Here is a 13,331-nt window from a genome sequence, read left to right as displayed (position 1 = left end):
GCACTACGTTTGACAACGGACAGTATTCGATTACGCGGTCATGCAAGATAAGACAATAGGCGGTAGTATTTGCAGGCACGTTCTCTTTACAGTCGAATTCTATTCGCACATCCACGGTGGCGCTTTTGACGGACTCGTTTTGTCGGGAGCAATCGATGATGACGAAAGGTCCAAGCGTCAGGAATGTAGTCAAATTGAGAAACGTATCGTAGCGATCGTATCCGTAATAAGCTTTACAAAAACGCGCATACATATCATAAAGAAGTGCGTATCGATTTTTTTCAAAATCTAGATTTAAGTCATCGTATGTATAAGATTCAGAGTTTAGATAAAGCTTGATATTGGTCAAGTTACAGTGATTGAAATAGCCAATATTTTGAGCCATGATATTTTTGCGACCGGTCTGCAGCGCAAAGATAACGTATCGCGGTTTCTCTAACTGAGTCGCAGTCTTGACGGCCCACGAATGCTTGGTCGTGCTCTGCAGCAGGGGGTACTTGTACAGATCCCACGAACGAAAACTGACACTAAGATATCGCCCGCTTCCCAAGGCCCGTCACATGGACAGTTTATTGACCTCGTTTAACGTAACGTGAGGCATTCGCCATTGTACTTTGAACAATTCGATTTCCGGCTCAGTCGCCGGATTTCCTATAATGCAATTGTTGTCGTTACGCCTTCGTATCAAAATTAATTCGTGACGAGCGTTAACAATCACGCGTTTGTAATCCTCGCAAAAGCCTAACAATGTGTAGAGCGGAACGCAAAAATTGAAATATCCTTCCGAGCGGGTAGATGAAATGTCCCATCCAGCATTCCGCAACATCTCCGCCTTATCGATACATAGTTCTTGAGAGTACTGGTTATTCCAGCGTTTCTGCTGCGATCAATCTCCACGCCGTTGAGCTCGTATCGAATTTCATCGAACATGAACGCCACGCAATTAGTTACAACTGTTGTCACAGACTCGTTATTCCTTTTCTTTACCACCAATTTTCCTTCGACGTAGAGAAAGCTTTCGCACGGCAACGTGTATAAATTTTGTTGTTGTATGGGTATTCTTATCTCGTCGTTGTGTCCAAACGTCGTATTGGCGTACGGATTGTACGTGTGTGTTTCAATCTTGACGACACTGTCGTAGAAATTCAACGTTCGATGCGGTGAGCTTCTTTCTCGTCTCTTTTTTAGCTCCACCGAATGTTGATCGGATGATATCGTCGACCGCTGCCGTAAAGATATTCTTATCTCTCGCGTGCTCCGAGTTCAGTACGAGCATCTCATATGTCGTCCGTACACTAGCGCGCGTTATCGCTGTCGCAGTCGTACGTGCAATCTGACGGTGATCTCTTCTCCTCAAAAATCAATCAATCGATCGTCTTGATCCACAACGCGAATCGTTAGGTCCGTAATGCTCCGTACGGTGATCGGCAGGTAAATGATCTGTGCCGGCGTTTCCGATATCTTATATCCTGGTGGCACGCTCGGTGAAAACTCGTGTATCGTGTGCACGTACTTGTCGTTGCTGTACGCGCCCGCGGTCACGTTACACTCTACGCGAATGATGTTTACGCTAATGATATTTATCGGTACGTCCGATTCGTACCATTGTCGCGGCTCCAGCACGCCATTCGTTGAAAATCCCAGCAGCAATCCAATGTTGTTCGGTTTGTTAAAGTTTACTCTGAAAGCGCACTTGATTTTGCTCTTTATCGTATTGTTGTTGGCACGAATAATCAACGGATAGTCTTCATCTTCGCCGACGTGTTTCTTTCTCGCGACATTATTGGATTGATCCCGTAAAATGACGCGTCTTAGATACGTGTTTATATCACGCAATTCGTACGATCCTTCGGGAATGGTAATTTTCTTGTCGTCAAAGTAGAATTTATTGTTCGAAGAATTCACGTTTGGTATCGTGTAATAGGTTTCAAAATTTGTCAGGCCGAGCTCGTAATCACCATCGCTCAAGTCCACGGCGGGAAAGTAGCTTACCGCAAGGACGCTACTCTTGCCGTTGAGCGTGAATGTCAGCGACATGTTTGAATAAATACTGAGTTCAAACAGCGCGACGGTCGTCTTTAAATTGATCGTCAACCGTCTGTAGAAAGCGTAGACACAGTTGTCCGCAATTGCTCTGATCGTATCGTTGAAAAGGCATGTGATTGTACTCTATCTTCGTCACGTTGTTCTTTAGATACAGCACCAATTCCCTCGGCGGTCGAAGATTGCTAAAACTGTCGAAATATATGGCTCGATCTCCTCTCTTCGCGTACGCCACCCCGGTCCCTCGGCGTTATCCAAATTCACAATACCACTCTCGTTTCGACGCACTCCCTCTGTTGGTAAGGCAGTACGCATGAAAATACCTCTAAAATATGGAATGCGCATACGCTTTGCCAGTTTTTGTAGTTGTACGTTGGTTGTTACGCCCTTGGGAATTTTCAGTATCTCCGCGACTTTTTTTTTTCTTCTTCGATGCCACTCCTTGCCCGCGTTTGTACGGAGCGAGATAAAGTCCATGACCTTTCATGGTGCGATTGTGACGTTTCAATTCTTCCAGCTGACGCTGCGCGGCTTTGTTATCGTTCACAGCCTTTACGACTCCCGCCGCTCCGCCGACCAACGAGCCGAGAACTCCCAACAACGGTAGAATCGGCAATACGCCGCCTCGTTTCGCCACCGAAAGTATTCGCCTGTTCGATACTCTCTTCTTCTTCTTCGTCTTCTTTGTTTTCAAGCCCATTCCGAGCTTCGTCTTAGCCTTCATGGCCACCCAGACGGCTGTAGCGGCAGCTCTCTCTCCGAGAGTCGAATCTTTCGCGGTAATGCGTTTTCGCGCTTCTGCAGCGAGTATCTCGTCCGCCGCGTGTCTCTCGGCGAGATCGTTGCTACGCGAATAAGCTATGTCGTGCTCGCGACACGCCGCGTCTAATGGATTAATACCTTGATCGCCTCTCGCCAATCGCTCTTCTAAATGAGTGTCCGGGCCACAAAATTGATAGCCGTGAATATGCAATTCGATCGGAAGTGCGTTTATCGCGCGATTTAACAGGTCTCTACCAATTTTTTTCGTTGACATTCGCCGCAATCCTTTATCATTGGCGCGGGACCGTCGATGTGCGTTCGCTGCCACGGTTGATTGTAATGTTCGTAACAGCGACGATAGGTCTGAACCTCTAAATCCGCCTTTATATGTTCCGGAAGCTTGTCCCACACGCAGTGGACGTGATCATCGCACGTTTGCAACAGAATGGCTTTCGGCACAAATTGCAGCTGTTCGGCGCTCAAGCCGCGAATATCGGAAGGTCTCGACAGTAGGACGAACATCTTTGCTACTGAGCGATTCGCGGTTCCGCTCGCCTATAAATAGGCGTTTGAGTCAGCCAGAGAGTCGGCAGTGTGGAAAAAATGAGATTTGTGCGACAACCGTTGGCGATTTGCGTGACCAATTGCGACGACAGATTACGGTTGATGGGGGGCAACGCGGAGAAACGCAAGCACGGTACGATGTTACCGACTACTATACGCGCGATCATTTGCGGCCCCTCGAATTGCGGTAAAACTAACGTTTTGATAAGCATGTTGGAAAGTCCGCACGGCGTACGTTTCGAAAACGTGTACGTATACTCGAAATCGTTGCAACAGCCGAAATATCGATATTTGGAGAATTTGTTGACATCGATCGACGAAATCGGCTACTTTACGTTCTCCAATAACAGTGACGTCATTCCACCGAGCGACGCGCGTCCAAACTCGATCTTCGTCTTCGATGACGTGGCGTGCGATAAGCAAGACGCGGTGAGAGAGTATTTCTCAATGGGCAGGCACTCGAGCGTTGACTCTTTCTATCTCTGTCAGACGTACGCGAGAATACCTAAACATCTGATACGCGACAACGCGAACCTGCTGATCATGTTCAAACAGGATGGTACCAATTTGAAACACGTGTACAACAATCACGTAAATACCGACATGCCGTACGACGAATTTTGCTCGTTGTGTCACGATTGTTGGCAACAAAAGTACGGATTCGTAGTGATAGACAAGGACAGCGCGCTTTCGAACGGCCGATACAGAAAAGGATTTAACGTGTTCGCGATGCCGCAAAAGCAATCAGTCGTTGCCGATACCTCGTCTGAGGTGAAACGTTAGCGTTATAGAGACATCGACACTCTGCTTTGTTTTCCCCGCAATGGCCGCGATCAACGGGAGCGAGAATATTCGCGAGAAGATCGTGAAAGAGATTGCAAAAACGAGTGATTCGATTCGCAAGAAACTTCGCGCTTTGAAGACCGGTAAGATCGAGAAGGACATTGAGTTGGACACGCACTTTAAGCCTCTCATCGGACCGCTGCAAAAGATTGTCGGCAACTCGATCGCGGTGAAGAAGGAGGAGCCGGAAAGCGTCGCTGACGCGGGGATGGAAACGTTACCCGTTCAGCAGCGCGAAGAGGAGGAGGAGGAGAAAGAAGATGCGATGTCGAGAAAGAGGAGACGAGATAGCTCCTGGTCGAATCGCTTCGGATCGACGCCGCTTAAATTTCTTAAATCGAAACGATCGAAAGTTGCTCCACTGGATGTACCTGCACTGATAACCTCTACACCGTCCGCGGCGACGCGAACCGTACAACGTACAAGTCTCGAATCACTCGCGAGCGATGATGATGATGATGATGATGATGATGATGATGATGATGATGATGATGTTTTCGAAAGCATGAACACAAGTAATCTTGAGACGTCCGTTTGAAAGCAGTTGCAGACAGCGGAGGGTCGAGAAATATTTGAAGAATCAAAGCGAGATCACTTGGGTCCGTTGGGCCAAAAGTACATCGGAGCTGCTTTGAGCGATAATCAAAAGGTTATAGACTACGGTTACTGCGTTTATTTCGACAACGATGGAATGATGCTCGGCAACAAACGTTTTGACGTCGACAAGGCGGATAACATAATTATCGGCGGCGTACGATATATCGGCACACCTGGTCTTACGAGTTGATCTTCAAGAGTCATCCCAATGACGACATCTACACGGAGGACGATAAGCAAACGTACAAGAGCATCCTGTTGGAGACGAGTGCTCATAAACGCAAACACAATGCGCATGCTCCATTACTGGGCAACAGGGGATACAAGTATAGATATGTAATCGCACCGTTGATATCTATCGAATCCAGAAAGAAAAAAATCTGGAAAGGGATTATCCATGCCTCGCGCGATGACGCTAACCGACAATAAGATTGACTACGTGCACTGGGACGACCCCAACGAGCTGGTGGATCGTCTCCGATTGCTCGACGCTTCGCGCCACGCTGGCAACAATGCTCACGACAACGAGATCATGTCGATCATCGAGGAACTTTGCGAAGCTGGACTTATTGTGAATTAAACCATGCGTCGACGAACCATTCAATCAGCATTGAAATGCCGATCAACAAGTTTGGCATATCGCTCGGAAGAGACGGGGCGGAACCGTACCATCGATGGAGCGGATTAATGAGAAATTTCGTGCGCGATAACGCTCTGTGTCGCACCGTTACGGACTTTGACGCAAGGTCGCGGAAGATTCGCCGCGTGGCGCAACCAGAGACTGACGATGACGCGGTTAATAAACTATACGTTGATCAATTCTTTAAAATGTTGAGCAATCAACGAAAAGAATCAGACGAGAAGCTGACTGCGTTTGAGAAGGATCTGCAAGCGTTATGGACTACGATAAACGAGCTTCGCCATTCGACTATCGTTGAATCAGACGCGACAACGAACAACAATGGACAAACGGTTCAGCAGAAACGACTATCAAAAGGCGGCGAGTGAAGAGAGGCAACGGTTAATTGACGACGGCGACGAACGAAAACGAACGATTCGAGAACGGTTGTCGGACGGCTGTCTAACGGTTCAAGAACGGTCGTCGGACGGTTGTCGAACGGTTCAAAAACAGCTTAAAAACGATTACGAGCGGTTTAGAAACAGCTGCGAACTACGCGGAGACAGGAAAGGCTACAAACGGCTAAAGAACGTCGACGACGACGACGACGAATGGAAATAAACGGTTAACAAACGGAAATAAACGACTCAGAAACGGCTAAAAAACGGCTAACGAGCAGTTATAAACGGCAACAAAAACATGACATCGCTAAAATCCGACGGACGTAAAAATATCGAGAAGCAACGACTCGTCGAGGAACTGCACGCTCCGGCGAGGAGAAATTTTTCCCGAAGACACGTCATAGTGCGAGGGTACGATGACCTGTGGCAGGCTGACATCGTCGAGATGCGTCCGTACTCACGTTTCAACGGAGGCTACCACTACATACTTACCGTCATCGATGTGTTGAGCAAGCACGCGTGGGCCATGCCACTCAAGGGTAAAGGCGGAAGCGAAACAGCTAACGCTGTCGCTGAGATCATTCGACACAGCGGGAGGTGCCCTAGTAACCTACAAACCGATATGGGGAAGGAATTTTACAACACCGACGTGCAACGTCTCGTGAGGAAACACGGCATCGATCATTATTCCACATATTCGGTATTGAAGGCGTCGGTCGTCGAGCGATTCAATCGCACGCTTAAGAACGACATGTGGAAGATGTTTACGCTCAATGGAAGTTACAAATGGGTCGACGCCTTGCCGCGACTCGTATCGGATTACAACGCACGCAAGCATCTAACCATCGGCATGCGACCCGTCGACGTTACCCCCGCGATCGCTGAAAAATTCTTGGCTACCGTATACAGCGCGATAAATATCGCGGGTCCAGCAAAGTTCAAAGCGGGCAACTTGGTACGCGTTAGCAAATACAAGACGATTTTTGAAAAGGGTTACACGCCGAATTGGACCACCGAGGTGTTTAAGATCGTTAAAGTGCAGCGTACCAATCCCGTAACCTATCTACTCGAGGACTATCGTGGAAAATCCGTCGCTGGAGGGTTCTACGAACACGAGTTGCATCGCGCGACTTATCCGGACGTGTATCTCGTGGAGAAAGTACTGCGCAGGAGGGGCGACGAGGTTTACGTTAAATGGCTAGGATTCGATGGATCGCACAACTCATGGATACATAAGGAAAATGTTATTTAATTCGTGCAAACTTTTTTTATTTTTTTAACATAAAAAATATGCAATATGTAATACATATGTAAAGTGTTTGATATATGAAATACAAATAAAGTATGTGAAATACACACATGTGCAATATATTTATTTATTAATATTCTTTCCAATACTGTAATATAATACTCACAATACGTTACGTTATACTACATACATTCATACATTCATACATTCATACGTTATACGACATACATACGTACGACATACATACGTATACATACATATACTACTACATACATATACTACTACATACATATACTACTACATACGTTATACTATTACATACGTTATACTACATACATTCATACATTCATACGTTATACGACATACATACGTACAACATAGATACGTTACATACATATACTACTACATACATATACTACTACATACGTTATACTATTACATACATATACTACATACACTACCTTACCTTATATTACATTACGTTACGTTACGTTACCATACATACGTACATACGTACATACATACCTACATACCTATATACATACATTACATTACGTTATACTACGTTTTCGGAGGGGATATTTGATAATGCCCCCACGGCAACGTATCGGTCGAATTCGGCACGATATATCGCTTATCGTCGTACGGACTCAGAGCGATTTTCGTCTCGGACACGGTGTACACCTCGTGTAGTTTGGACCTTATGCAAGCCTGCTGTCGCGTCATTTCAATTTCGTCTCGCAGACACCTCGTGTAATCGTCGAACGTTATCGACCTGGCTACGACGTTACTCTTAACACCTTTAGCCTTTTTCGTATCTTTCTTACCGTCCACTCGCAAGGCGTACATCTTCGCCCTGAGTCCGACGAATTCGGTCATGATCGCACCGTTGTTTTCGTCTTTCATCAAGCCCGGCACCTTCTTGTTCTCGAGCGGTATACCGTACGCGTTGTCGATCGCGTAATCGCTCGTGTCGAATTTAGCGATATCGCGTTTCATGTTCTTGTACACATCCTCGCACTTTACATGATATATCAGACTGTCCGTATCGGTGTACATAATTCTACACATGTCGCCATACAGGGGAGACATGTACTCGTGATGAAATTCGTACAAACATGTCTTGGATATATCGAGGATGCACATGCCGACATAAATAGGTTTGTCAAATTTGACCTCGAGTTTTCGCAGTTCGACGGCTATCAGATTTTCCGAAAAAACGCTCCTGCTGTGAAAATTTGGTTTCGAGATCATTGCCTCCGCGCCGTATCTACCGTTCCACTTTGTTAATAATTTTACATCAACGTGATTTCGAACGTTCTCCATAGTTTTACCGAATACCGCGTTGTTCATCAATTTATACAAATTTTTCTCGAAATCGTTTTTGGCCAGTGTTCTAAATTTTGTATTGAGTTTGATGTAATTGCGGAGCCATTGAGATTGAGCGAATTGTTATACGCGATGAATTTTTGTAACGCGAAGGCCGTGGCGCGTGCACTGCTGTAGGTTGCAGTAGTGTATGACATAACGCTTCTTATCGTAAAGCGTGGCGAGAAGTTTTTCCTGCCGTTTTCCGGGCGGTTTATCGCGCGTTGGACAGAACGGTAGGTCGGCGTGCGCGTCGTGTTTATTCTGCGGATACTCTAGATCGACTTCGAGAATGTAACCCGTGGGCGAATCCAAAGCGATCGTGCTAAACTCGAAATTCGAGACGTCTTCGACCCATCGAAAATTTGCATAGGGCAATGGTTGACACATCGCCCAGCCGTACAAGTTGTTTACATCGAAATACATCAGGTACGACGATGGTTTCAATGGATCGTAAGATTGCATGTACCTGTTATTAGCCTGCGCGTATCTGCCGGAACATTGACTCAAACCGCCGCGTATACCGCATTCGATAAACATGACCATGTCAATGTCGGTGAGCAGTTCAAAATTGATACGCGTATGCTTCAACATAGCGTCCCACGTAAAACCCGGTGGAGTGTAATAATACGCCGGATCGAGTCCATAACTCGCGACGCACACGGAGAGAACTGTTCAAGTTTCACACTGTAGGTTACTTATTTACAATCATACCAACCGCTTTTGCTCGCTAGTATACTGTTGTTGACTGGTTTCCGAATTCAGGATACGAAATACCCTAGTGTAGTTTTTTCGTAACGATAGGAACTAGCAGAGTATGGTTTAATACCGCCACTCAGTAGGTGTGATACTTACCAAATATCACTGCAAAAGTGTGATCGGAGCCATACTTCCATCCTAACGCATTCACAGTCTGAGACTGTGAAACGCGTGGATTGACCATTCGTGTCCATGTCCGTCCGTAGACACCGTGCAGGTGTGGCAATGCGAATACGAGTATTGGTTTTTTTGGTTACTTTCTTTAAATAGCGTTAATAGTTTTAATTATTTAATATAATTCGTGAAATTGGAGTGAATGATTATGAAAATAATATTAAATAACATAACCTCTAAACAGAGTAACATGGGTTCTTACCGATTAGTAGTGTGAGTTTGATACTTTAAGATTGATGAGAATTACCGACTTCATTAAAAAACATCTTTGTTTGCCACAGGAATGAAATAAACGACAATAACTTCTCATAAAAATATGTTTTACTCAATCGTAAATACATTTTGGAAAGAACTCGAAGATGATGGAATTACATATTCAACTACCTTTCCAGTACTATGGTCGCTGCTGACATTCATGCTTGGATTTAACTATACATATATGTAAATAAAAAAAAATATTTTATAGTAAAATTACTTTAATATATGCAATATATATGCGAAGATATTCACAATTTTAAGTAATGCGCGGTGATATACATATAACCTCAAAATTAAAATCAATGTAGATTTATGAATGCTTACTGCGCTATACTATATACAACCACGCTGACCGCGGGGGAACGGATACTGATGAACTCGGACTCGGACAAAAAGTCAATCCACGCGTTTCACAGTCTCAGACTGTGAATGCGTTAGGATGGAAGTATGGCTCCAATCACACTTTTGCAGTGATATTTGGTAAGTATCACACCTACTGAGTGGCGGTATTAAACCATACTCTGCTAATTCCTATCCTTACGAAAAAACTACACTAGGGTATTTCGTATCCTGAATTCGGAAACCAGTCAACAACAGTATACTAGCGAGCGAAAGCGGTTGGTATGATTGTAAATAAGTAACCTACAGTGTGAAACTTGAACAGTTCTCTCCGTGCAGCTATCGCGAAAATTTTCAAAGATATCGGCCAATAACAAGACATCGGTTTTGAGATATAAATCGCTGTATTCGCCCAAGGTTCGAATGTAGAACCGCTGCCAGACGTTCACGGCGTGCGCGTAATCGCTCTCGGATACGGTGTCACCGGTCAAGGAACTGTAAAACGAGTCGCGCGGTGGTAAACACGAGTCCTCCAACTTTTCGACACAGTCAATGTACTCGTACGGAAATACACCTTTTTGTGGCAACAAATCAAAATTTTCTGTGGATAATTCACAAAATTCGCGTTGTACTATTCGCAGTTTATCCTTATCGAGGAAGGATGCCAATTTTGCGAGACTCGTGCTCAGAAATTTGTACGAGTCGATGAATCTTAATTTTAAATCGCTTCGCGAATCTGATCTTTCGGCGGTATCTTTTACGTGTTTAGTGAATGAGATGTACTTTTCCTTCGTGATTGGAAGTAAGTCTACACGTCCTTCGTACGCTGTAGCTATTTCCGTAATAATGAAATGCGCGTCGTAGCCCGATAAATTATGAAATACTACTGGAATGCAATGCGAATCTTTATAATTTAAATTACAGTTGGAATGTGCGGGACCTCGATAATTACCGGTTAAATGACAATGATCGCGTACTCGCACGTCGTCTGGCTCAAACGGTTTTTCGCACACGTGACAGTGCGTTGCGCTGTTAAACTTTTCCCACTCGTCTTGCGTGAAATCCGCCATGGGTATATTAGCGGACAAGATGTTTTTTACGTTGTGTGCTAAACGTCTTAGTTCCTCGGCGAACCACGCGACGCAATCTTTATCGCGACGAAATCGATACGCGGGTAACGAGTCGTCGTACGAGCACCGCACGTAGTATCCTATGCTAAATACCTGATGATGTTGAGACCTGAACGTGGGCGTTGTCGGATCCGCATCCGTCTTCTCGAGGGTACATTCCAGGTCGGCGTATGCGACATATGGAAGTCGCTCTTTCCTGCTGTGATTCTTAAAGGCCAACCACTTGTCGTTATCACTCGGTAACTTAATCGCGCAGTCGTTTATCTCCCAACAATCGACGGTGTGGGCTTCCAATTTCTCGCTCGTGTAGAAATAGTGTAAACATCTGCAAATAATAAAAATTTTTATATATATTTTTCACGTAAGAATTATTTTAATTTTTATTAGGATGTATACTCACCGATCGCAAAAGTATTTCCGACCACGGTGCCTGCTCAATTTCGAGCTCACGAGACGCAATAAATTTTTTTATCCACGCGAAATGTCCCACGTTGTTGTCTCGCAGGGCCCTGCACGTACAGCAAAACGTGCTTTTCTCTCTTCCGGTCGGTGAGCCGTATCGGGAGAACATTTGGCGTCTTCTCTCCCTCGACGGTATATACGTTGATCGACACGTCGTTGAGTCGTTCGAAATGTTTAATCTGTTTCAAAGTCATTGGAAACTCAATGTCTTGTAATTTTAATACTGTTGTGTAATGAGGGTACGAGGATTCCCGATTATTATTGTCCTTGACAGGATACAGCGCGGCGACCACTGACCACGCGAAGCACGCATTGTCCATAGATTGCACGTTGATCACAGCTTTTTTCAATTTAATTTCTTGCGGTAAATTGATGTAACATCCCGCGCGCAAAGGATTGTACTTGTTCACGTTCACTGTCAAATTAAGTATACGCGACAACGCCCACCCGCTGTCACGTTCCTGGAACTCCTCGAGTTTCGCTAATGTGGGCTCGATAACGTGTAGCTTGTACCACTCGCGCAGATCGGACCGATCGGACGAACGAAAGAGTTCACTGTTTCTCGTGTTGATACTTTTGTTCGCACGTTTCTCACCCGTCACAAACTCACCGTTGAACACAGTGTTTATCTTTACACTTGCGTGTCTTTGCATGACGTTTTGCATATGATCGAGCACGATGACTTCAGCATCTTTGAGAAATTTTTGCGGTTCGATGTGATTGATATTTATCACTGCACCGGTCAATACACGGCTTTCGAACGCGGTATCGATCTCTCGCCAGACGAGTCTTTCCGCGTTATCGTCACTACTAGTGCCTGCCGCGTACTCACCACCGATATGTACGAACCGTCTCTGTAATAGAGTCTTCGCACCTTCGAGTCGCGCGATTCTTGCCACTAAAGATTGTCTGTGTCCCGGATTGTCTGTTTCGCGGATTGAGAGCCGCGGACGCTTGGCACGACAGTCTTCTTCGAGCTGCTCGATAAACTCCTCGCATCGCTGTGCCCATGCAAGATATTCGCCTAAGGTAGCGATTTGGTTGGATCGTTCCAACAGGTCGCGTTCCGTTTCATCGAGATGTTCCATGTTTCCTCTGTATTGAGTACTCGGCACAAAAATGCAAAATAACCGCTATACTTTTTTCCAATCCATATACCGACGCGTAGACTTTCAAATCACAGACTGTGATTTTGACTCGCTTCATTTTTCCTTATATACTTTTTCTATTGCTTTTTCCTCTCGTTCCAACTAGAGCATCGCGTATCGTTTCTTCTTCTGTTTTAGTGCATGGTGTGCATACACTGCAGAGAAACAATATCTCCCATAGAAATTGAGTCGCGTTGCTGCGCTTATGCTGTCTAGTGTTTATAAAATCTAGCTGCCTGTCATCGGCGCTCGCCTTTGTAACGCGCGACGCCATAACCGAATGGCGCCGCGAAACCCCGATAAGCGGCTCTTCCTATAAAGAAAAATAAAGAGGAGAGACCGCGACGGTTGGATCGCCTAAATCTTTTGGTCAAGTACCTACGTCGACCATCGATGCTCGCATCTGCAGTGCGAGATGATATTCGTTTATAAATTCTGTCATTGACGTTCGTCGATACCCTAATGCCCCCCCCCCTCCGCGCTTGATAACTCTTCCTACAAAGAAAAATGAAAAAGACACCGGCGTCATGCTAGTCGCAGGTCATAAATTATAGCCGCCTGTCATAGACGCTCACTCGCATCTGAAGTGTGAAATGATATCTGTTTATAAATACT

The 13,331-nt window shown here is 45.3% G+C and overlaps 2 protein-coding genes across 2 annotated transcripts in view; both read right to left on the bottom strand.

Annotated features, from left to right (window-relative positions):
* The window catches only part of LOC139777755 (uncharacterized), a 185,653-nt gene that overhangs the window by 112,363 nt on the left and 59,959 nt on the right, over positions 1–13,331 (bottom strand). The gene's annotated exons all lie outside the window — the stretch shown is intronic.
* On the bottom strand, positions 7,640–12,675 carry LOC139777752 (uncharacterized). The gene is made up of 5 exons (XM_071715352.1): positions 11,626–12,675; positions 11,168–11,431; positions 8,721–8,936; positions 7,926–8,141; positions 7,640–7,826 (listed from the first exon to the last, which is right to left on the bottom strand). Exons 1-5 carry the CDS (start codon positions 12,654–12,656, stop codon positions 7,640–7,642), a joined length of 1,914 nt encoding a protein of 637 aa, XP_071571453.1. The 5' UTR covers positions 12,657–12,675.

Source organism: Temnothorax nylanderi, unplaced genomic scaffold, assembly GCF_030848795.1.
Source record: "Temnothorax nylanderi isolate EJ_2023f unplaced genomic scaffold, tnyl_v1.0 TNYL_tig0161_pilon, whole genome shotgun sequence".
Classification (NCBI taxonomy): domain Eukaryota; kingdom Metazoa; phylum Arthropoda; class Insecta; order Hymenoptera; family Formicidae; genus Temnothorax; species Temnothorax nylanderi.
Note: the sequence above shows the minus strand (reverse complement) of the source record. Positions and strands in the feature narration are given on the sequence as shown.

Excerpts from the sequence above, each read along its gene's own strand:
- LOC139777752 (XM_071715352.1), bottom strand. The coding sequence starts at position 12,656 with ATGGAACATCTCGATGAAACGGAACGCGACCTGTTGGAACGATCCAAC. Across the intron at positions 11,432-11,625 it reads AGAGAAAAGCACGTTTTGCT|ATGTTTACACTATTTCTACA; the intron begins GTACGTGCAGGG and ends TATTATTTGCAG. Across the intron at positions 8,937-11,167 it reads GGATACTACGTGCGGTGCTC|ATACGCGCAGGCTAATAACA; the intron begins GTACGACGACTC and ends ATGTTCCGGCAG.